Source organism: Mchenga conophoros, linkage group LG19, assembly GCF_057382185.1.
Source record: "Mchenga conophoros isolate Kocher_MC1m ecotype Shallow Benthic linkage group LG19, M_conophoros_male_GT1.1, whole genome shotgun sequence".
Taxonomy (NCBI): Eukaryota; Metazoa; Chordata; class Actinopteri; order Cichliformes; family Cichlidae; genus Mchenga; species Mchenga conophoros.
Window position 1 is genome coordinate 6646952 of NC_140544.1, and position 23694 is coordinate 6670645.

General features: G+C 40.1%; 2 protein-coding genes across 4 annotated transcripts; both read right to left on the reverse strand.

Moving 5' to 3' along the window:
- Positions 1-524: 524 nt before the first annotated feature.
- LOC146551564 (SERTA domain-containing protein 2-like) lies at positions 525-5373 on the reverse strand. The gene is made up of 2 exons (XM_085257856.1): positions 5219-5373; positions 525-4255 (listed from the first exon to the last, which is right to left on the reverse strand). The coding sequence occupies exon 2, from the start codon at positions 4249-4251 to the stop codon at positions 3445-3447; it is 807 nt and encodes a 268-aa protein (XP_085113982.1). The 5' UTR covers positions 4252-4255; positions 5219-5373; the 3' UTR covers positions 525-3444.
- Positions 5374-10522: 5149 nt separating this feature from the next.
- Positions 10523-16817, reverse strand: cdca4 (cell division cycle associated 4). 3 transcript variants are annotated; one of them, XM_085257280.1, is made up of 2 exons: positions 16568-16817; positions 10523-13610 (listed from the first exon to the last, which is right to left on the reverse strand). In XM_085257280.1, exon 2 carries the CDS (start codon positions 13126-13128, stop codon positions 12205-12207), a length of 924 nt encoding a protein of 307 aa, XP_085113406.1. In that variant the 5' UTR covers positions 13129-13610; positions 16568-16817; the 3' UTR covers positions 10523-12204. The 3 variants fall into 3 exon arrangements, with proteins under 3 accessions (XP_085113406.1, XP_085113405.1, XP_085113404.1); XM_085257279.1 differs by having other exon boundaries at positions 10523-13137; positions 13473-16816; XM_085257278.1 differs by having other exon boundaries at positions 10523-13137; positions 16568-16815.
- Positions 16818-23694: the final 6877 nt, after the last annotated feature.

Below are 23694 nucleotides of genomic sequence, written 5' to 3' on the forward strand. Positions count from 1 at the left end.
CATTTGGGAAAATAAATAAATATATATATATATATATATATATATATACACATATATACACACACACACACACACACACATACATATATATATATTTATTTATTTATTTATTTATGGGCTGCGGGAAATTTTGCCCTCAGCCCTGCTTTCCAGGCTGCAATGCCCTTTTGCATGATGTATCATTGACATGCTTTAGCTTATACATGTATACTATAACTGAGGTTAAGCAGTTAAAGGTTAGAAGGATTTTGGCTGAGCTCAAAAGGGACTGTTGCCTTGGAGGCAACACACAAGACAAGATACTCCTGCAGGTCCACAGACCACATGCAGTCAGTTGCGTATTGAGTAATGTCCTGTTGTGTGTACGTGGTTGGTGTGCAGAGGTCGGCAGGAATGTCTGTATAGTAAATACTTCATGTTCAGTTTTTGTAATAGAGATGTGACGTTTGTGTCTTTGTGCCAAAGACACAGTCAGGTCTGCATGATGTTTTGCAATGAAAGATTAAAAGACTCACACAAAGCGGTTCGAGTATTTTCTCTTTATTGTTGGATAAAATCTATAAAATATTCCAAAAACAAATACAATACATTATGAACGATCATCTTTTCACTGAACAAAGTCTTCCTTCAGTTACATTGGAGGGGGGGGGGGTTGTTTTTCATGTTCAGCATTGACAACATACACTTTGTGCTTTGCAAAACCTACTGACACTCTGTGCTTTCACACAATTATAAATAACACTGCAACCTCCTGCTTATTATATTCGATCCTGTCAGACAGATTATGTAAAATTATTTTATAAAAAACAGAAAAGTGGTTTTATTTCACCGGCTGAAGAACAGCCAATTCACACTGTGTCTGTGCAGAGGCATCAGGAGCAAAAACAAGTTGTTGTTGGAGCAGCAGTGCGCTGCTCGTACATCTCATGTGATTGGTCTGTAGTCTTAGTCTGGGCAAAACAAGCTCCAAACCCCTCCTACTGAACATGTGACGCAATCTGCTTCCTCCCACCCTCCTCCACGTCCTCATCCTCCTCCTCCTCTTATTTTCCCCCTTCTGGCTCTGGCTGCCACCTCCTCCCTCAGCTAGTTCACTGTCAGCCCGTCAGGATACATTAAGCTCATATGCCTGTAGTGTTCAGCGAGCACAGAAAAAGGCCAAGTAAAGGGAAGAAACCATGACAGCCGTGGCTTCTGAGTGCTTTACGTAACACCTTTCTGCAGTCCTTTGGTTTACAAAAAACAGAACAAAAAACAAAAAATATCAATGAAGCTCGAGCTCACACAGACACAACACCTCAGCGCAGTTGAAAATTAGAATCAGTAGTAAGGCACGTTGTCACCATGAAATGAGATGGAGATGAGGACGGATCACTTTGGTCTGACAGGAGAGCGTTAGATTCTCAGCACAATTAAAATGATAAACCACACCGTTTCGATCAGCGACAAACACACGACGGCTCTCTGGGTGAAAACAGGAGTGTTCCAGGTAAACCGGCAGACAGACAGACATCAGGAGGTAGAACAGGAGTAAACCACAAACAGCGAAGGTCAGGCGTCAGATTCCCTGTGACCTTTCACTCACTGGATTTCTTCTACTAGACAGGAAATTGGTTTCAGGTAGAAACGCGTATAAAACTGCTCAACTCCCACATTGCGTGTAAAAATTGAAATAAACAAAAAACCCATCAAAATACAAAGGCTTCTGTTTTCAGGTTAAACTCTGAGACATGGCAAAGGTGCCCTGACCATTGACTTGATGTGATTGGCTCCTCAGTCAGAACCAGACTGGGATTACATTACCATTTAAAAATACATATTGTATGCTGAGTTAATGACATGTTGGATTTACTATACTAAGAAAAAAAAAGCTGCCAAGAAGGAAAAACTCTTATTTGTCATACAGGTGCTGACTGTTTGTCCCATTTTGTGTCACAAAGTGCATCAACACTGACAGTCCGAGATTAGAAAGAACCTTAATTTATAAGTTACACTCACACCTAACCTATAGACTCTATGTAGAAAGAACAGTAATATGGTTTGCTGTTCAGTTGTCATTCACAAATAAAAAATACAATTAGATAAAAAGGCAACAAGAAAAACAATTTACCCTTTCTATACTGGAGCATTGAGATGTCCTCTCTACACCCCCCACCCCACGCACGCACACACACACACACTTTCTATACAACTTCAATATAGTGCTCACAAGCGGCTGCATTCTCCTTTCTACTAAGGAAATAAATATACAGATAGATAAATAGTCCATGCTCTGACTGCTGTACGGCCACAAAGACTTTCATCTTTCATCAACAGGAGTTGCTCGGTCCTACAACTGAAAAAAAGAAACTCGGGCCTGGGCTCTCCTGGCTGGCAGAAGCACGCCCTCTTAAGTAATTGAAGGGATTTCAATTAATAATCAACCCAGACCTGATCTAACAGTCAGAGTGCCGCACGAAGCACGGCAGCTCAGGTTTCTTCTGACGACTGCTGCAGTTACAGAAGCAGGAGAGCAAAGTGACAAATACTTGGAAACGTGAGGATCCACGTCCAGGAAAATTCACCTTAAACACTGCCGTATGCCATCAGTTTTTCATGTCCAGTACCACCCATTGCAACACTTCTCTTGCAAGTTTTGCAATATACTTTTGGTGTGCCAACTTTGTCTAAACATGTCTGATCTACTCTTAGTAGAGATTATTCACCTCCTACTCATAATACAACCAGCTGGAAAGCTAAAGCGCTGCCCGGTTTGATTCCAGGTCTTCCTGTCCCTTCTAAAATGCCTTTCTGATTGTAGCATTGTTATATACCAAGTTTCAGCTAAAAATAAAATTCTTTGATTAATATTGATTGGTTACACAAATAAAAGGTACATCTTTTTTTGCATTTTTGTTTTGTTTGCCAGTAAAATGTCATAAATTAGCTCTTCAATTGCTACTTTTCTGACAGCCCAAAACCCCAGCATAAAAATACTAAAAAAAATTTAAATAAAATACAAAGACAGAAATAATTTCTTTCCATTTTTGCTCAACTGACAAATTGTGTCAAGTTTTCGATCTTCACTTTTCCTGTCAATAGCAGTTTTGGACTGATAACTATTAAAAACAGTGCAAAAGAGTTGTACCATGGATGTCTAACTTTATAAGACGCTCTGAATGTTATTCTTCATCTGTTACAATAAATATTTCATATCTCTTGAGGCACAAGCATAGGTGCATAACTAGGTCCTCATAAGAGGCATGTGCATATTAGAATTAGTGTTTCATTCCACCTTAAACTGGCTCAACCTTGAGAAAAAATTTCAGCCAAACTATCAGATAGACCGTTAAAAGAAAAAGAAAAAAAAAGACAGAGTTCATCAGAAAGAGTTTGTCAGCCCTAATTCAGCCGGAGCAGCTCCTAAAAAAAAGACAGGAAATGTTCAGAAGTTCATCTCGGTGATCAGGACTTTACCAGGATCTCCATGATGTGGTCCAGGTCATTCAGGTCCACGAGACAAGACTGGAGGCTCCCCGTTGAGGAATGGCTGGAAGAACGTAATTTCACGTCCTCGTCCGGCCATAGCGACACGCTGACTGGCCACAGAGACCCTGTCGCCCAGGCCGACGGCAGATCTGAAGTCTCATACATCGATGTGTCAATGTCCTCAAAGATATCATCCAGGGCGAGGTCGCTGAGGTAGCCCATGGCATTTACTGCATCGCTGAAAGTACTGATGGCTGCAGCAGGCAGAGATTTCTGCTGGTCGGGGAAGTCAATTGCCTCCTGAGAGGGGAATTCGGGAGACAGTGGGGGAGACAGAGACAGGCTTTCCCCATCTCCTTCGGCACACCCAGGGCACGTAACAGGCACGTCCTCTCTGAAATCGTCCCTGAGTAGACAGGAGTCAGCTGCATGAACGCCGCTGATGCTGAGACGTGAATCTGAGGTGCAGGTTCCCACGCCGTCACTCCGTATTTCCTCCTGAATCTGCCTGAGAGTATTGATGAGCAGCACGGAGCGGCGCAGGCTGAGCTCCATCCCCGCCTGATAACGCTGGAGCTTCTCCAAGCAGAGGCCGAGCACCCGCTGACGCTGCTGCAGGTGGCTCATGACCGATTTGGACGGGTCAATGAGAAGCCCGGCCTCGTCTTCCTGGCCATCCTTTCCACTCTGCTCCTTTTCCTCCGTAATAGTGGCTTCCGCGACCACCTCAGCCTCCAGCTCCTCCAAGCAGCTCCACTTCCGCTTCACACCTCGACCCAACATTGGCCTGCATCAGGGGATAAAGAGCCCATTTGTTAGGTTGCAATAAGGTACAACGTGTAATGAAGAGTTACATTTACATGGCAAAACACAACAAATAGTTCTGCAAAACTAAATTAGGTAGAGATGCTAGTTTCCCAGGGCTTGAACTGACTGTTGGTCTTAAACATTTGTCTTTTTTAAAGTCACCAATCGGAGCATTTCCTCCTGTTGAAGTGAAAGAAAATGAGACACAAACCTTTGACAGCAGTCGCTGAGATGGTGTGTCTATTCTTTCTTTATTTTATTTTTTTAGGGCTTGGATCTCTGATCTGGCGGCATGGCAATAAACCTTGCATTCAATTTATGTAAGAGCACAAAGCAAGCGAGCATGCTTAGTTTCAGAGACACTGTCAGGCACAGAGCCTTTTCAAATCAGGAGAAAACACATAAAGCATAAAGCTGCAGATACTGAATATATTATGCACCTTTACATAGTCGATTTTTTTTCTCCCCTGAGTTAAGACATTTGAAAGAGCGCATTTTACCAACTATGACTCACTGTTAGACACCCCAGCAGGCTTGACAGACTTTACTCATCCATACAGGGATGGGTAGCGCCATGGATCACTTTCTCTCTGATCCTTTTACAAAAGTAAAGAGGACACACGAAGCCCCATTTGGTGAGTTTGACCCTCGTCGGAGAGATTAAAGCTGCTTGGTCTAATTTAATATGTCGGTAGAAGCCTCAACAAAGTAAAATACGCGGATAATAAACATGTTAGCAAAAATCAGTCTTTTTAAATCGCTAACTACGATCATATGGTCACTCTACACTACTTATTTAGCTCAGGACCCCCGAGAACACCCCTTAACCCCGTGACGGTTCCCGTACTTCAGCGGGAACGTTAAGATCCAATTTGAACCAAGTTTAAAGGGCAAACTTGAGTTCAATTTAAGAGAATGACATGAAGACGACAGAAAAACCAACCTCACGTGCCCTTGGGAAGTGTCATGGGAGGTATGAATCCGTCGAGTCTTCGGCTGGTTTCGTTTCAGTGTCCCGTTCCTGAGCTGTAGACGGCCGAAGTGTGAGGAATGTACTGTCCGCTCGCAGCAGCTGGGGGAAGGCGGCGGAGCTGCGGAGGAGGGGGGAGGGGCACGGGAGCTCACCGGCGCACGGGATTGGTCCGTTCACCCGACGATCAAACCTCCGCCTCCGCCACTCACGGGGCAGCGAGTGTGCGGTCGTTTGTTCCGACAGCGATCTGGCGCTGCGTTTAAGAACACCTCGTAACAGTTGGAAATCATGTCGAAGCACACGAAATACACGTGAGCGGCGATAATGGCCTTTATGATCGGTGGAAAAAGAATTTATCAGGACATGGGCTTGTTTTGTCCAGTAAGCGGTAAATAATAAAAGCTGAGCATGTTTTTAAATATGAAATCACTGATAGAGCGTAACCACTGCTGTTATTGACCATGGTGGACTTAAGTATTAACCCTTTAAACTTGTTTGTCTTTTTCCGTTTGACGTATTTTTGGAACTTTAATTATTTTTTTTTCACGCATTAACTATCTGCATAAATTTTCTGTTTAAGTACAGTTATATATATTGTCCAGTTTAAGTAGTGTTACTTTAGCTCGATTTTTCTTGCACTGACTTTATAGTTGTTGACATAAAGCAAGAAGTGACTTGTTGAGAAGTGTGTGACAAAGTGACCCTACTTCTCAGTTGATTTATTACCCCAGTAATCACTCAGAATGGGTTTACTGCTAGTCTTCAGTCCTCTTGAGTACAGCACAATGCATATAGCCCATGGCATTTAGTCAGGATATGGCAATGGCAAAGCTTATCTGTGGTACTGTGTTGTTTTTAATTAATTTTAATTCTAACTTTTATTTTACTTATTTGTTTATTTAGGTCACCTGAAAGGATTCTGTTCAGCATTTGGTTGCACTAACAGAAAATCCAAGAAGTCACCTTTTTTCTGTACCATCCATTATTTTTTCATATTGTCAAAACTACTTTTACTCCACGTGTCTAGTTACTTGCATTACCCAGGTTTTAGGTCCTGGTTTTAAGGCATACATTAATGTAATAGCAACTATTAAGTGAAAGTTTGATTCAAGGCTAAATTTAACTAACATACATGTGGTCTGTTTTTGTTTCTGCAACACGTGACCTACTTAATATTCAGTTTCAGATCCACCAGTCTCTCCTCTGGGCCGATTCTGGTTCCCAAAAACCAAGATGGTGACAAGCAAAATTCTACAGTAGAGCTTTGGAACAGCACTGTGTCTCTATAAAAGAAAAAAAGTGTCAATAATACTCAGACTAGATTATTGGCAAATCAGCAATATACCTGTTGCCTCTACTCAAAGTAACTTATGAGTACTTTCAGCATTAGTGTTGTGGCGTCCTACCGCATAATGTGAAGTAAGAGGACATTAAAGGTGCCAAACATTATGCTATTTTATGGACAATTCTTTCTCTTTTAGATGCCACAAATGTTCAGACATTGATTCATAAAGTTCTCCCATGAATTTACATCTAACAAAGAAGTGAACATTTCTTTTAACAACATTTAATCAACACAGTTTTACCAAACAGACACCAGTGCATCCGTGCTGGAAATATCTAGAAGCCCCAGGTTGCTTTATTGCGTACCTGAACGCAGCATTTTAAAGGGACAAGATGACTCAGAACGGAACGGGAAGGACGTGACCAGAGAGACAGGAAAGGCAAATACCAAATAAGGAAGGTCTTATTCCACCTTATATCTCTTCCTTCTAAATCAGTCACGCTTGTTTCCTCATCTTGTTTCTTTCTTTCATTCTCATCAGCCCCATAGTTTTGTCTTTTTTTTAATTGAAATCGTACATTTGCGCGCTTAAAAGATATATTAGTAAAGAAGAAAAAGCAGCTATATAAAACAGAACCAAGATTTCATAGTATTTCATCTTTTACTCGAACACCGATGTACACTTTACTCTTTTAAGCTGAATGTGTAATCAACGGTTATCTAGATTAAGAGAGGAACCTGAAAGCAGCGTGGGAGGGGTGGACTAAAGCTCACTACTGCACACGTTTTTTAAAGGAAGTGTTGCCCTGTGACAGCAGAAGGCACATGTACTTTAAGCATGGTGCTGTGTATTTATAATAAAGGTCAGAGTAGCATCTTTCAGACCTGCTCTCTTAACATCACATGATGTTAACTTTATGAGAGCATTTCTGAAACAGCTCAGATTTTCTGCTTCACATTTATTTATTTTTTCCCCTCTTTTGCTGCTTTTTAAGACACTCGAGCCTCTTTCACCGATGACTGGATTTTTTCCCCCTAGGCTGCCTTTTTGCTGACTCACTGAGAGGCCATTAATCTTTAACTATAAGCTAACCAATTCCAGGCGACAGTCCAGCTTGCAAAGTAAGCTATAATTTTATGAAGAAATTGCTTTTGTCAGGATCAGACAAAACTTCCTTCAGATTTGTGAATATGCAGTTTTCTGAATATGAAAAAGCTCACGTTTTGAAAAGGACAAAATGTGGCTCGACTCTGAACAGGTTTGCTCCAAGTTGCGTTTCGAACACACAATGGTGCTGTTATGTTGAAACCACTGCAACTCTCTCCACATATCTAACGCAGGATCTCACGGTCCAATATCGTCATGTGACAGCACGTGAGAACAAAGGTCTCTCTGCGGCCAGACTGCAGCTGCAAAACATCTAATTCTATTTTAGTGTCATTAAAAAAATCCTGTATTTGAGGGAACATATACAGACTCAACTGAAAACTCCTTCAAGGCGTCTTTTAGCAGGTCACACGTGGAAGAGCACTGAATAAATCATGCATGATTTGAGCATGATTTTGAGCACCTGTGGCGTGTGTTTTTGCACACACCACAGGTGCACCTCTAGATTTCGAAATGACCAAGAAGTGTGTATAGAGAAGTGTCATTAGGAAAGCTCTATATCAGTACAACTCCATTTAAATTTAAGCATTGATTTATAGCGTGTTTCCACTTTACTTGTTAACAGGTAAATACGGATAGATTAACTAAACAGCTGTTAACTGCAACACAGGTCAATAGCACCTCAAAGTGTGGTCTTCAGAATTCTTGCGAAACAATGATGAATCAGCACCTGTCTCAGTTCAGCAAAAACTAAACCTTTACAGGTAGTTCTTGCAGGATAGTTTCATTAGACTGTTAGTTTTAACCAGCTGTTCCTAATAAACTGAAAACTTTTACAGTTTCTGTATGTGCCAGCGCTGATATAGTGAAAACCAACTTCTGATTGGCTGCCCCTTCAATTCTCCCCCCAAGAATACACGGATATAAAATACTCAAGAAATGCTTACCATTCCACCAGACACGCCCCAGAGCTTTTTGTTTGTTTGTTTTAAGCTGTAACCATGTGGACCTGCACAGAACAGATGAGAAGGGCAGGGATAGTATAGAGAATCCAGCCAGCCTTCAAAATAAAAGACCCCATAGAACTTAAATGCTCAGCTTCTGAAAAGCTACCCTTGTGATTTGGAGATATGCCAAGACCAGCAGCTTCGTTAGCTACAACTCTTCAGCTCCTTAATAATTTAAATATCTCATCAGCCAATCACGTTGCAACAGTTTAGGCATGTAGACGTTGTCAAGACGAGCTGCTGAACTTCAACTGAACATCCGGATGGAGATAAAAGGTGATTTAAATTACTATGAACATGTATTTATGGTTTAAATGACCCTGAATCCTCCAATAGTTATGCTGCAATATGCATAGACTGCTGGGGGATTCCCATGATGCATTGAGTATTTCTTCTTCAGTCACCTTTATCACTCACTATGTGTTAGTAGACCTCTGCATTGAATCATACTTATTATTAAACTCTGGCTCTCTTCCACAGCATGTCTTTTAGCCTGTCTTCCTTTTCTCTCCCCTGTCACATGCCCCGCCCCTCCCTGAGCCTGGTCCTGTCAGGCGGTTTCTTCCTGTAAAAGGGAGTTTTTCCTTCCCACTGTTGCCAAAGTGCTTGTTCATAGGAGGTCATATGATTGTTGGGTTTATCGCTGTATGTATTATTGTAGGGTCTACCTTAAAATATAAAGCGCCTTGAGGCAACTGTTGTTGTGATTTGGCGCTGTATAAATAAAATAGAATTGAACTGCTTTGAATGTATTTACAGAGAATAGTCCGATAAGGAAAAAATATCCAGCGAGCATTAGTTCTCTGGGTGGAAATGGATTGGAAAAAGGCTGGTGGTTTAGCCCAGTTTGGGCATTTTAATACCAACTTGGCGTAGTCTAAACACCACAGCTTACCTGAGTGTGGTTGCTGTCCATGGCCGTCTCTTAACGACCACATCTAGTTTCTTCCAACTGGATAACTCACCGTGTCATGGAGCGGAGGTGAGTGGGGCCTCAGTGCTTACACAGTTTTAAGCCGAAGATATTAAAAAGATGTCCACTCTCAGTAACATCACGCAGAGCCAAGACTGGGGAAAAAAATGAGTATGATGCTGTCTGGAGCCTAGGCTTTTCACTCACAGGAATTACTTATTTACATATGCTTTCATTATTCAAAACTTAATATGCATCCTTTACAGTGGCGCTCATATAACAGAAACAGAGAAGCACAAGTCTTCTTTCAGATCCATTTAAAAACCATGACAAATAGTTAACCCTTTAAGACCTACCATAGAACCAAGTCCGCCAGAGCTTATTTTATATTTTTACTTGCTGTAGTGCCATTTTTGGAAGCATTTCAAGTTGCTATACATCAATACAACCATTATAGCCCAAATTTTAATAATGTGTCTGCATTAAGTCCACAGTAACTACATAAATTGCAAAAAAGTGCAATAAACTACAAAAAAAATTGAAAATCGTTTGTTTTTTTACATATACTTCTACTTGGAGAAATTTAAGAGGTTTATCCCTCAAAACTTTAAATACAAAAAAGTTGCAAAAAATGTAGGAAGTGTTACAAACAGCTGATCAGATCGGCAAAGCGTGTTTCTGGAATATTGTGTTTTTGTTCCTGCAAGCACTTTTTATGCAATTTTTGCAAAGCTATATGTGGAAGGAAATCGTGACCTAGGACAAGCTGATGGCATAAGATGTAAGTACAACTCCTCCGGTTTCATATGCAAAACAAATTATTGCGCTAGCTTACGCGGTTCCGGTTCTACGGGGATTTAAAAATAGTTACGCAAAACGGAGCGTGCTGCTCTGACCGGCTTTAAAGAGTTAAACAGTAACATGTCCTGTTGTAAAATAAGGGAAACAAGCACACACAATCAATAGTTGCACCTTTTATTATAAAAAATATTTACAAAGATGCTACAATGTTTTTGTCTTAATATAAAAAAATGCATACATTTTACAACGATAATTAGTCTTTGAAGTTCTAGCTCCCATTCAGACCAGAGTGACATCCTTCAGGAGTGTTGTGGTAAGGTATTAAGCGTGTCGTAATACTGTATTTTAGTCAATACATTTTATTTGCCTGAGTTAATCTCTTCATCACGATAAGGAACAATTTTGAAGAATGCATTTGATTTTCCACATATTTAGGAGAAAGGCAACTGTTTGCATAAAGGAATTAAAGGACATTTGATTTGTATACAGTCATTTTGAAACACATATGACAGAGCTGCATAGTAATTTGAATAGTAACCCGGTTGTTGTTATTACTAATAGTCCTTAAAAAGAAAACTTAGGAATAAATAGGTACTGCATTGGAAACGAAGGGCACAATTTGGATAAATACAATTTCATCGGGCCTCATGGTTGAATTGATAGGTCAACATGGCATGTCTGTACCTTGATAAAATAAATACAATAAATAAAACAACAATAAATTAGATGGGTTAAACACACAGAATTCTTCACTTGGAATAACAAATGAGAGAAAGAAATATGGCTTCTCGATGCAGTTATCACCCCGGGGTTTCTCCAAAATGCGTGAGGAAAAAGCTGCTTATTACTGATATTGGATCCATAATGACAGCAGAGCAGGAAAATTACTTCATTTGTCTCCTGGCTACTGTAAACTTACCAGAAATGACAACTCTTGCTCCTTGTTTGTTGACTGGCAGCAATTTTCCTGCTCTGCGTAAAGCTTTTAAGAAAATGAAAGAACAGCGCCTATAAAGTGAGACGATGCCAGTCCTGACACCTGTTACAGTCGACTATACCAAACCATGGGAAGACACCGTCTTGAGACTGGCTATTAAAATCTTAAAAACCGCTTGGGAGGGAAAAATAATAATATCAAATGATGCCTGCAAAATCCCCCAGCTGTATAATGCAAAAAATATATTTCTATATACACATACGTACATATACATAAATTCCATTCATAATTGCTCAAATCTCTAGGAAAATATGCATTGATTTATAGATTTGGATTTACAATTTGTTCTGGTTTTTGATGCATGTAGTGTGAGGAATTGTTTCTCAGTCCATGTAACAATAAATAGAACTGATGAAATGGCAGAGAATACGGCCAGAAGGAGCTAGCATGACAGAGTGAATGACGGACATAAACACCTAAATAAGAATGCATCATGGTAGTTATAAGGTAATTATCTTTGCCTTCTCACAGATATTGTTGAGTTTTGGATTTCAGAACCAAAGTGGGAAACTAACTGCTTTGCCAACTCACCAGCATAGCTTTTAAATCCCCAGATTTGTTAATTTTACCATCACAATTGTAACTGCCAATTACATTTTATTTTTTATACAAAAAGTCACAACAGCAGATGTTAACCTGCCCAAGTGGCTGTTACAGGAGACTAACTACATCTCTAATACCCCCATCCTCAAATCTACTTGGCTTGCTGTTAATTTCCCATCTTGATCCAAAACATCCAACAATCTCTATGTGTAACAATACCACATACAGAACACACACGTGTACTGTGCATAGTCTGGAAAGAGTCTGTGGCATCAGTACAGACCAGAGGAATGTTCAGAGTTTCAGGATCCCACTATGATCTCCATGATGTGGTCCAGTTCGTTCAGGTCTGACCTGCAGCTTGAGCTGGAGCTCAGGGCCGTGGGCCCATGAGAGGACAGGCTATCGAGCAGATCGTAAGGCCCCATTTTCGGGGCGCTCTGCATGCCTGTCAGCACCGTATCGAGGTCATAGTAAGACGGGTCCACGTCTGAAAACAGTTCCTCGAGCGCAGGGTCAGGGGGCGGCGCTGGGTGCTTGATCTCAAAAGTCCCAAAAACCTGCTCCCCTGTCCTGGAGTCTGCACTTAGGTGGTCCCCGTCTCCCTCCTCTCCCTCTGATACGCACTCCTCGCTGTCCTCCTCTTCTTCTTCCTCCTCGCACTCACCGTCTTCCTCTTCCTCCTCCCAGCAGGGCCCCATGCCAAAGGGACCTGCGAGGTAAGAAGCCGAGGACAGCTGAGGGGAGACGGGTGACAAAGTAGACATGGTGACATCCGTCTCCACATCTCCCTCCATGACCACCTCTTCAGAGTGGTAGCCTTCCTCCACACCGACCACTGCGTAAGGCTTTGGGCTCTGCCCTGCCTGGGCTGCTGGATCAGTCTGTCGGCACAGCACTTCAGTGGCCACCAGGCGGTCGGTGGGACACTGGGCGGCTGCGAGGGCCTGCGTCATTATCTGCCAGGTGCCATCCTGGGTCATTTCCTCCTGGATCTGCCGCACTGTGTTAGCAATTAGAACTGAACGGCAAAGGTTTGGCTCTACCAGCATGTGACAAAGTTGCAGCTTGATGAGCGACATGTCAAGCAGCGACTGCCGCTGCAGACTGTACGACGAAGACAGCATCCGAGCTGCCGCCGAAGGAGCTGCGGGGCCCTGGTCGCCACTGGAGACGGCCTCCTCCCCAGAGTCTGAGAACTTGCGCTTGGTGCCCTTCGGGAACATGTTGTCTCTCTTTTGTGAAGGCGAGGAGACAAAAAAGAAAAAAATCAGTGAGAAACACAATGGCACCACTTGCTTAAATATTAAGAAATGTGCCACACAGACAAACACAAAATGTGTACTGCTGTCAATGTCACTAGCTAAAATAGTTAAAAAGATTAAGTGCCATGTAATTAATTATGTAAATGTGTGATGTCATGAGGCTATGTGGTGTAACATTTGTGTGGACATGAGGGAGCTAGGGCTACAATCTGCTGAACTGCAGCTGTGACTTTACAAATAAACTACAGGCTTACTCTACAGTAAACAAATAATTGTTGTAGTTTTTTTCTTAAAGTTTGCTATACCTTTCCTGTTGAGAGGCACAGGCAATAGCAATGCAGCTTGGTCCCGGCTGCAACGCTTCAAGTACTTTTGTACGAGCGACAAGCAGCTTTTGTTCAGCACCATTTCTGCCCATTTTAGGCCAGTCTGAGGCAAGACTCCTGCTGGGCGGAACAACCACACTTTTAACAGACCACTGAGCCACCGAAAATAGCATGGTTACCGACTAAATGCGGACACTGCATCAAAGTAAGCAGACTACAGAGACCTCTGTCAGAAAACAAAAACAGCACTCAAGTTAATTAGTGCATTTATTTTCTTTCCCCCACTGCCACCTGTGATCAAGAAAATCAAAAAGATATCCTAATCAATAAGGGTGCTTTCAAGGGGGTAAAAGTGACAAGGATATGGAAAGTAACAGCATTTACAATTCACAGTACAATGTACCACCATGAGCCACTAATATTTACAAGGGATATCAGGTTTCCAGGTCTACGCACGCGACGCTTCAAAAACTAGCAGAACAAGATTTTCACTTTCTCTTCACTGAGGAGGGGAAGAAAAGCACAGTCAACTTCCTCATTAAATACCACTTCAACACACACATGTCTTACAGGAACAAAACAATACTCCCGCTAATGTTAAAGGCCCCTCTGACTCCCAAAAATAAATGGGATGCAAGTGAATAGGAGACTGAGCTCCAAACAGCAGCCTGTGGCATTTAATTTTCCATCAGACAGAAAAACAGTATGCGCAGTGTCCGGCTGTCTCCTCTGTGTTAAACCTGTGGGCAGGGCATTTGGGTCAATGATTCCAGTTGCTTCAAATTTCTATTTGTGATATACATTTTTTTTTAAAAGGGAAAAAAAGAAAACACAAAATTTTAAAAATCAGTACAATGAAAAACAACACTGATTCATGTTTAGCGTTAGGATTCACAGGGCACAATTCACAGAGAGGGTTGGATCACTTTACAGAAATTTCCTGTTTTTCAGGAACTAGGAATCAAAAAGAAACTACCATGCCCAAGACACTGCTGTTACTGTCATAAATCATCTCTACACCAAATTATCATTTTTATTTTAGGATGCCAGGCCAAACTAAGGCCCATAATCTGTGCAAATTACATATTTTAACATTGACACAGTGTGTAGTCAGGGGTGTTGTGCAATAGCATACTGACAAAAACTAGTAAAACAACAACCTTGTGAGTTCACATTTAATAGAAAAGTATACATCTAAATTGCTGATCAATCAGATCACCACATTTTCAAAAAGTTACAATCCATGCCAAAAGGAAAAAATAAAGAGAAGTGGCTCGTAAGTACAATTAAAGGCTTGGGAGCCTGGAGGTCTTTGAGTCCTCGTAATCATAGAATAACATTTCCTGACAGTGGACAGAATAAAGGGGGGAAAAGGTAATTTATGAAGATACCCGGAGATCTAAAATGAAAAGGGTGAGAAAACGATTACGGACGTATGTTGTCTTCTTATGTGGTGCAATAATACTGGCCCCTGTTAAATAAGAGACACTAGAGAGAACTACCTCCTTAAAGAAAAAAAAAAAAGTAGAAAAATAAAAGGAAAAAAAAAGACATTAAATAGAAACAGGAAGAACTACAACCTGAGAGACGGATCACTGCACACAGAAGAGAAAACAGTTTTGGACATGACAACTTTTTTTTTTTTTAACATTTATACTGATAATTGTTTTCGAACACCCTATAGTTTAGCATTTTTAAAGCTTAAGGATTCTACTCTGAAATTAGAATTACATTCCTGAAAACAATAAGAAAAACAGCCATTCATATATAGGTCATATATAAAATAAGACTGAAAGCGAGTTATGTCCTAACCAGTCTGATCAGTCATCTGTAGCAGGCAACATACACAGTGCGTTGTGTTTTTCCACTGTGGGACATGTAAACAACTACAATCTCATACAATCAATTCCCTAAATGTTCTTACATTTTAACCACTTAAAACACTTTCAATCAAGATAATATTGACAGATAACCTAACATGAGCACTAAATAACAACCAAACTCCTGATAATAACATCTCGATCTGCAAGTGAACATTTTTAAAAAAAGATTTACTTACTTTACCAATAAGAATGTATTGATTTTAAAACCCAAAGTGATCTGCTACAGACGCTTAATTTTAATGACTGATATCGAGCTCATACTCAGTTAAATAGTATTTATTTACACCTGCACATTAATGTTGATGTATTAAACTTAGTCGCACATTTTTTAACACGATTTTACAAAAATGCTGACATATGTGGTGTTCAAAAACTTCTCACATATCAGGAAATAAGTGCGGGGGGGGGGGAGACAATCACCTCGTGTAAATCAGTACTTTATTCTGATGCTGACATTACAGTTGTATTTACGTCAGACAGACAGTGTCACTAAACTGGATTTAAAACAGTTTAAATACATTCACTAAACTAAGTGTTTTCTACTTTGCTAGGAAGCAGAAGCCAAACAAAATTCAGCCCCGTTTTACGTCAATGGTTCTTAGCATGGCCCATCCCCCACCACTTTCACAGCCTGCCGTACTAAATGAATAAACACATTTTTAAAAAGCACTGCTTACATTTTTCCCACTTCCCCCTCAAATACATAGTGCTACCACTGCCAGTCGCCAAATTAAAACCGCTAGAATAGCTGTAAAAAGCGACGGAGAGCTTCTGGCCGTGACTACCGCATGCTTTTGTCTTTTCAGCAACAGAGCTACCGAGCGACAATGAGGCCATTTTGCGCTAGTAGCTAACAGTTAGCCGGCCGGCTATGCTACAGACGGAATTTACACTTCTGGGTTGCCGCTAGCTAGCATAAAATGTTCCGTGAAAAAAAAATGCCTCCAAGGAGGCACAAAACCCTCGGCATTCGTTTGGAAACTTCCTCTTACATAAAACGAATGCTAGCGAACGTAAAGCTAATTAGCTAAAAGCGCCCACCCACCCACAGTCCGCGGTCCTTCCTCCTTTCTAGCCAAAAACAAGAGTTTTCGCCACGGCGGGGCTGTTAAGTTCCCCAAAAACAACACACGGTCACCCGGGTGGCTGGTTAAAAACACTATCGTCGGGTGCTTCAGTAGCCGTACTCACCTCGTGTTTGTGTTAATTTAATTCCCGTCTCGGTCATAGGATCGACAGCAGAGAAAGCGGAGATCAGGTTCAGATGAGATCATTCATGCCACGGCTTCAAAAACTGAACTACCTCTGTCCTGCTGCTGCTGCGGAGCGGACGACAGGAGGGGAAGGAAGGGAGGGGGAGGGGAGCCGACAAAAGCCAGCCATATGCCTGGGATTCCTCTCTAATGATTTCTCCCTGCTTTTCTCGCCTACTAATGCTTCAACAAACAAGCCAAAGCCCGATGCTGGCTTCAAGAACAAGATGTAGAAGATCTGATGATGTTCTGGTTACTCTTTGTGTATTGACGCTGCGTTTACCGCTGGCCTTTTTAACAAGAAAAACAATCTGTGGTGAGGGGAATTATACCCAGTCATGGAAAGTGACTAAGAAACACGAATTTACTCCGATACGTGCCTAGTAACTAGTATGTATGAGGTTATCGCGACATTTAGGTGTTATGCCTTTTGTTTATAGCGAATTATTTTACTTCTGATTTCACTGTCTTTAACTGACAGTTGCAACTACCAGTTTACTGAAACATATAAAAGGCTGGCTGGCGACAAACCTTTTGGCTTTTATTGTGCAGGAAGTTAGAAATCACATATGATCTTAAGTTGTTTAACTGAATTAGTTTAATACTTTAAGAGGTAAAATGACAAAATACTTATTCAAACAAACATAAATTAGAACGAAATCCCTACAAGAGAATGCAATATTGTTTAGCAAAACATCATTTTTCTGTGTTTGTACTTTGTTAATTATCTTATAACCTTTTTACTCACTGTATGAATTATGAGCACTTACACTGTGGATTCAACCTCCAGTAATACTACAGTTCTACACTGACACAAATATCAAAACGCAACCCAGTTTATTAATAAATAATAAAAATAGAAAATGCTTAATAGAAAATTGTAACAAGAAACCGATTATTCTATTTATATAATATTAAAAAATAGTCTTTAACCACTCCTAATTTCTTTATATTTTGTTAGGGAAATGGGAAATAGGTGACATGAGTTATTGAAAATTGTGCAAATACAAATATAGCTCATACAACAAAAACTGAATGTGCACAATCCTAATAAACTTAGAAGTCAATATTTGGTAAGACCACTTTTATTCTTCAGCACAGCCTAAAATCTCTTAGGCAAACTTTCTTGTGATTTCATTAAGTAGGAATGGGAATAATCAGGAATAGTTCTCCAGGCTTCTTCAAGGACACTCAAAGCTCTTCTTTGGCTGCCTATCGTTCTGTTTCCTGTAAAGATGATCCCACACTGCTTCAACAATGTTGAGGTCCAGGCTCTGGGAAGGCCAATCCAGCACTGATAGTGTTCCACAGTGCGTTGCCACTGATTTTCAATTATTCTGTAAATTGTCATACCCTCATAGCCCTTTCTTCCTGTTTCCTTCCTTAAGAATGGCTTCATGATTGTCACCCTACCATTGAGACCGTTTCTGATGAGGCTTTGGCAAACTTTAGATGGATCAAGTAAAGTGCCAGATATGTTTCTCAGGTCCTTTGTCATGTCTTTGCTGATTTTTTCCCATTTCTTTCAATCTGACACTTCTTTTTTTGTTTTCATATTCCACTTGTCTAGTTTCCTCAAATATTTTAATGTCACTTCTTTGATATGCCACCTTTTTAGCTAAAACTGCTTTTTTAATGCCTGTGATACTGTATGATACTATGGCATTTTACACTTAAAGCTGCAATGTAAAATTGGTTATGTGTATAGAAAACAGTGGCTGAGCCCATCAGTTAGATGGGTTTATATGTTTGAATTGTCGGTTTTCTTGTCAAATAATAAGTCAGGTGTTAAGCACCTTAACAAGGAATAAAACATTCTTCTGAAAGTAGTCAGGAACAAGGAGCGGACTGAAAACGACAGAAGAATTTGCTTCAGAAAGTCAGAAGAACTATTGCTCAAGACCAGTTTATGAAAATAACAAGAATGTCTGGCTTCTTGGAAGTGAAATGAGGGGTGACTCAATACTGTTGCACAGTACTGTATTTATTTATTTATTTTTAAATGAAATAATTCTTCTTTTTTAATTTGATGCCACTGAAAACTAAAGGCACCTGGTGGAACATCTCTCTATACTAATTAGGTTTGTTGGCAGCGGGTCAGTAACATGACTGGGTTTAAAAACACTGCCACACATGCAGACTGAGCCTCTGGTAGTTGTGGTCAGAACTAACACACCACATTTTGGGTAATAGTGCGTGGATCTTACCCAGTGAGGTGTAAACATGGTTTATACATGTTATGTCTGTTGAGACCGCAATAATAAAATCATTTTGCTCAACCCCGAACAGTTACTCTGCTTTATTTTGAATGGCACTGGTCCATTATGAGTCAAATTTGAATAAAGCCTTTGAATAAAGTTCAAATGGTGTCAACTGATTTAGATAGTAAAATAACAGAAACCATAGTTTTACACTTAATACATGGCAAAAAAGGTATATACTTGTTGAGTCACTGCATGCTCTGTTTTCAACAAGTCAAACAAACAAAATCCATCTAAGCTTTTTCCTTTTGGTGGTGAGGGGCACAAAAGGACTTGCTTTTGCTTATGCTCGTATTTTCTTAAAATGGTAAAGAAATCATTCTGGTGGGGTAACAAGAAGTCAGCTGGTTTCAGTAGCTGATCGAACCGCTTTTAATCCTTTGTAGTTGGGTCTAATTTAACTCAGTGCAACATTTTTTCTTATTTTCACCTTTTCTGTCTTGTTTATGCGGACAGACACTTAAAAGAAATGTCTTTGGTAATATATTGTATTGATAACCTTTGGAAATATTTCCATTCACGGGAAATTGTGATGCAATGACAGACAGATGCAAAGAACACTAAGTTTTATACTTTCCCTGTGTACTAAAGAAATCAGAGATCTGATTACAAACTGCGACAGACTGGCGACCTGTCCAGGGTGTACCCCGCCTCTCGCCCTATGACAGCTTGGATAGGCTCCAGCACCCCCTGCGACCCTGAAAAGGATAAGCGGAAGCGAATGGATGGATGATTACAAATCCATAATAAGTCCAGAAAAAGACAATAAAGTCAAGTTCAAATATGATCACATGTGATTTTCCATCTCACTAGAGATCACTTTGATAAGAACGCTGCATGAACAGTATTTTAGAATTGTGTATTTTGCTCATTGATGGTTGTTTTTTAAGCTTCTAAACTGCAGGTTTAATAAGTAGTTAAACTGCACTTTGTTTATATCTTCCCAAATCAGTAGCAGCCACATTTGGAGGCTTTTCATTAGTGTTTTTTAAGACCCTTTAATTCTGATTGGTGTAATTACCAGTAATTATCATCGCTAATGATGCTTATTACCTCTGCCTCTGGATGTTTTCATTTGCAGCAATGGTAATTAGCTTACAGTGGGGCAAAAAAGTATTTAGTCAGCCACCGATTGTGCAAGTTCCCCCACTTAAAATGATGACAGAGGTCAGTAATTTGCACCAGAGGTACACTTCAACTGTGAGAGACAGAATGTGAAAAAAAAATCCATGAATTCACATGGTAGGATTTGTAAAGAATTTATTCGTAAATTAGGGTGTAAGAAGCTTTTCTGTCCCCCACTCGTTACCTGTATGAATGGCACCTGTTTGAACTCATCATCTGTACAAAAGACACCTGTCCACAGCCTCAAACAGTCAGACTCCAAACTCCGCCATGGCCAAGACCAAAGAGCTTTCGAAGGACACCAGGAAAAGTATTGTAGACCTGCACCAGACTGGGAAGAGTGAATCTACAATAGGCAAGCAGCTTGGTGTGAAAAAATCAACTGTGGGAGCAATCATCAGAAAATGGAAGACATACAAGACCACTGATAATCTCCCTCGATCTGGGGCTCCACGCAGGATCTCATCCCGTGGGGTCAAAATGATCATGAGAACGGTGAGCAAAGATCCCAGAACCACACGGGGGGACCTGGTGAATGACCTGCAGAGAGCTAGGACCAAAGTAACAAAGGTCACCATCAGTAACACACTACAACGGCAGGGAATCAAATCCCGCAGTGCCAGACGTGTTCCGCTGCTGAAGCCAGTGCATGTCCAGGCCCGTCTGACGTTTGCCAGAGAGCACATGGATGATACAGCAGAGGATTGGGAGAATGTCATGTGGTCAGATGAAACCAAAGTAGAACTTTTTGGTATAAACTCAACTCGTCGTGTTTGGAGGAAGAAGAATACTGAGTTGCATCCCAAGAACACCATACCTACTGTGAAGCATGGGGGTGGAAACATCATGCTATGGGGCTGTTTTTCTGCCAAGGGGACAGGACAACTGATCCGTGTTAAGGACAGAATGAATGGGGCCATGTATCGTGAGATTTTGAGCCAAAACCTCCTTCCATCAGTGAGAACTTTGAAGATGAAACGAGGCTGGGTCTTCCAACATGACAATGATCCAAAACACACGGCCCGGCCAACAAAGGAGTGGCTCCGTAAGAAGCATTTGAAAGTCCTGGAGTGGCCTAGCCAGTCTCCAGACCTCAACCCCATAGAAAATCTGTGGCGGGAGTTGAAAGTCCGTGTTGCTCGGCGACAGCCCCAAAGCATCACTGCTCTCGAGAAGATCTGCATGGAGGAATGGGCCAAAATACCAGCTACTGTGTGTGCAAACCTGGTAAAGACCTATAGTAAACGTTTGACCTCTGTTAGTGCCAACAAAGGTTATGTTACAAAGTATTGAGTTGTATTTTTGTTATTGACCAAATACTTATTTTCCACCCTGATTTACGAATAAATTCTTTACAAATCCTACCATGTGGATTCATGGATTTTTTTTTTCACATTCTGTCTCTCACAGTTGAAGTGTACCTCTGGTGCAAATTACTGACCTCTGTCATCATTTTAGGTGGGGGAACTTGCACAATCGGTGGCTGACTAAATACTTTTTTGCCCCACTGTATCTACATCCCTGTTACCAGTACCTAGACAGACTTTTAAATCCTCGAGCCTCCAACATCTAGCTACTGATCTGTAACCTTTTTGGAACAATTATTAGACTTGACACAAAAAACAGAAGGTGGGGCTACTTTTTGGATAAGACAGATAATAAGAGTTAATTTAACTTATTAGAGGATATAACTTATTATTAAGTTACATACCAAACGCCAACTTTAGCAAGGTACACCTTGCTAGTCCCAGGTTAGCCCCCTTTTGCTATAAAAACTGTTTTAATTCTTCGTGGCACTAATCCAAAATGGTGCTGGAAAATTTCCTCTGAGATATTGGTGCATATTGAAGTGACAGTATCACACAGTTGCTGTTCATTTATCGGCTGCGTGTCACCACAACCACCTCTCAAAGGTGCCCTATTATCACAATTTTTGGAAGAATATTATTAACCAAAATGGATAGTTTATCTAGATTTATATATCCAGCTTACTCTTTATCAATATCAAATAAAGTTATTAAAACAATTAATAGCTTGAATTTTAATTTTATTTGGAGGAATAAGTGCCATTATATATCTAAAGATGATGTGGTTAAACCATACACTGAAGGTGGTGGAAACACAATTGACTTTGATATAATGAATGGTGTTTTGAAACTTATATGGTTAAAATCCTTCCTAAATAATCCACACTCCATTTGGTTTTTTATACCAAGTAAGGTCTTTAACACACTGGGGGGTATCGATTTTCTCCTAAAGTGTGACTTTGAAATTACTAAGCTACCTGTTAAACTCTCTGAATTCCATAAACAGGTCCTTCTTTATTGGAAAATGTTATTTAAACATGATTTCACTCCACATAATAGCCCAATTTGGAACAATTGATATATACTGACAAATAGAAAATCTATTTTTATTCAAGATTGGTTATCAAAAGGTGTTTGGGCAATTGCCCATTTTGTAGATGAGGAAGGACATGTTCTAGGACATCAAGATTTTTGCCAAAAATTTAATATCCAATGTTCTAAAAGTAAATTTAATCGGGTTATAAAATCCATTCCATTGTCACTTAAAAACATAGTTGTAAATTATATAATATATTCTGACATCTCCCCCAAGTTAAGGCAATTATATATAGATGGTTTTCAGTTTTGTGATGTTAAATGCAATAATAAGTTTCTAAGATCTTCATTAAGGAGTCTTTATTCTCCAAATTTACTTAGATGTAATTACATATTAAAAGATTTCTAAAGGGAAGAAATTGAAAGAATAAGAACTGATTACATCACCTTCCCTATTCCTCCTAAAGGGAAAGAAGTCCAATTTAAAATTTTGAATAAAATTTACCTGACAAATAGACTCCTTGGTGATAGATTCAAAATAGAAACTGGTAATTGTGTATTTTGTAAAACAGAAGAGGAGGATTGGGACCATCTATTCTTTTTATGCAATTTTATAAAAATATTTTGGTTGGATTTTCATACCTGGCTTTATTCCAGTGGGATTCAAATTACCCCATTTACCTTAAATATGATAATGTTTAGAGTGTTTTTGAAAGAAAAGAAAGCTAATTATGGTGTTAATGTATTATTAATCTTGTGCAAACAATTTATACATAAATGTCGTTTTTTAAGACCAAACCAACACTAGCTTACTGGAAAAACAACTTAAACCTGTTGGTTAAATCTTTGACTTTAGGTAAAAAGAAAAAGGCTGCTTTTTTGTTTCCTTTGTGGAAGATTTTGACTTAGTGAGTTAATAATCTGTTTAATTATGTGACCCTATCTTTATATTTTCTGTTTCCTATATATTAAAGTTGCTAATATGTAAGGAATGTCTATTCTCTGAATGTGTAGTATATGGTGCATTTTGTTTGTATGTTAATTTTACTAATATTAAAAAAAAAAAAGGTGCCCTATCGGATTTGTTCACTGTGGAAGCCGTTTGAGTACAGTGAACTCACTTTCACGTACAAAAAAAAACTGTTTGAGATGAGTTTTGCAGCATGGTTCATGATCCTGGTGGATGCTGCCGCCAGAAGCGGTCATAGAGTGAGGAACATGGTCAACAATACTCAGGTAGGCTGTGACTTTTACATTATGCTCAGCTGATATTAAGGGGCCCAAAGTGTGCCAATAAGTTATGCACCATGCCATTAGACCTCCAAGATGGATCCATG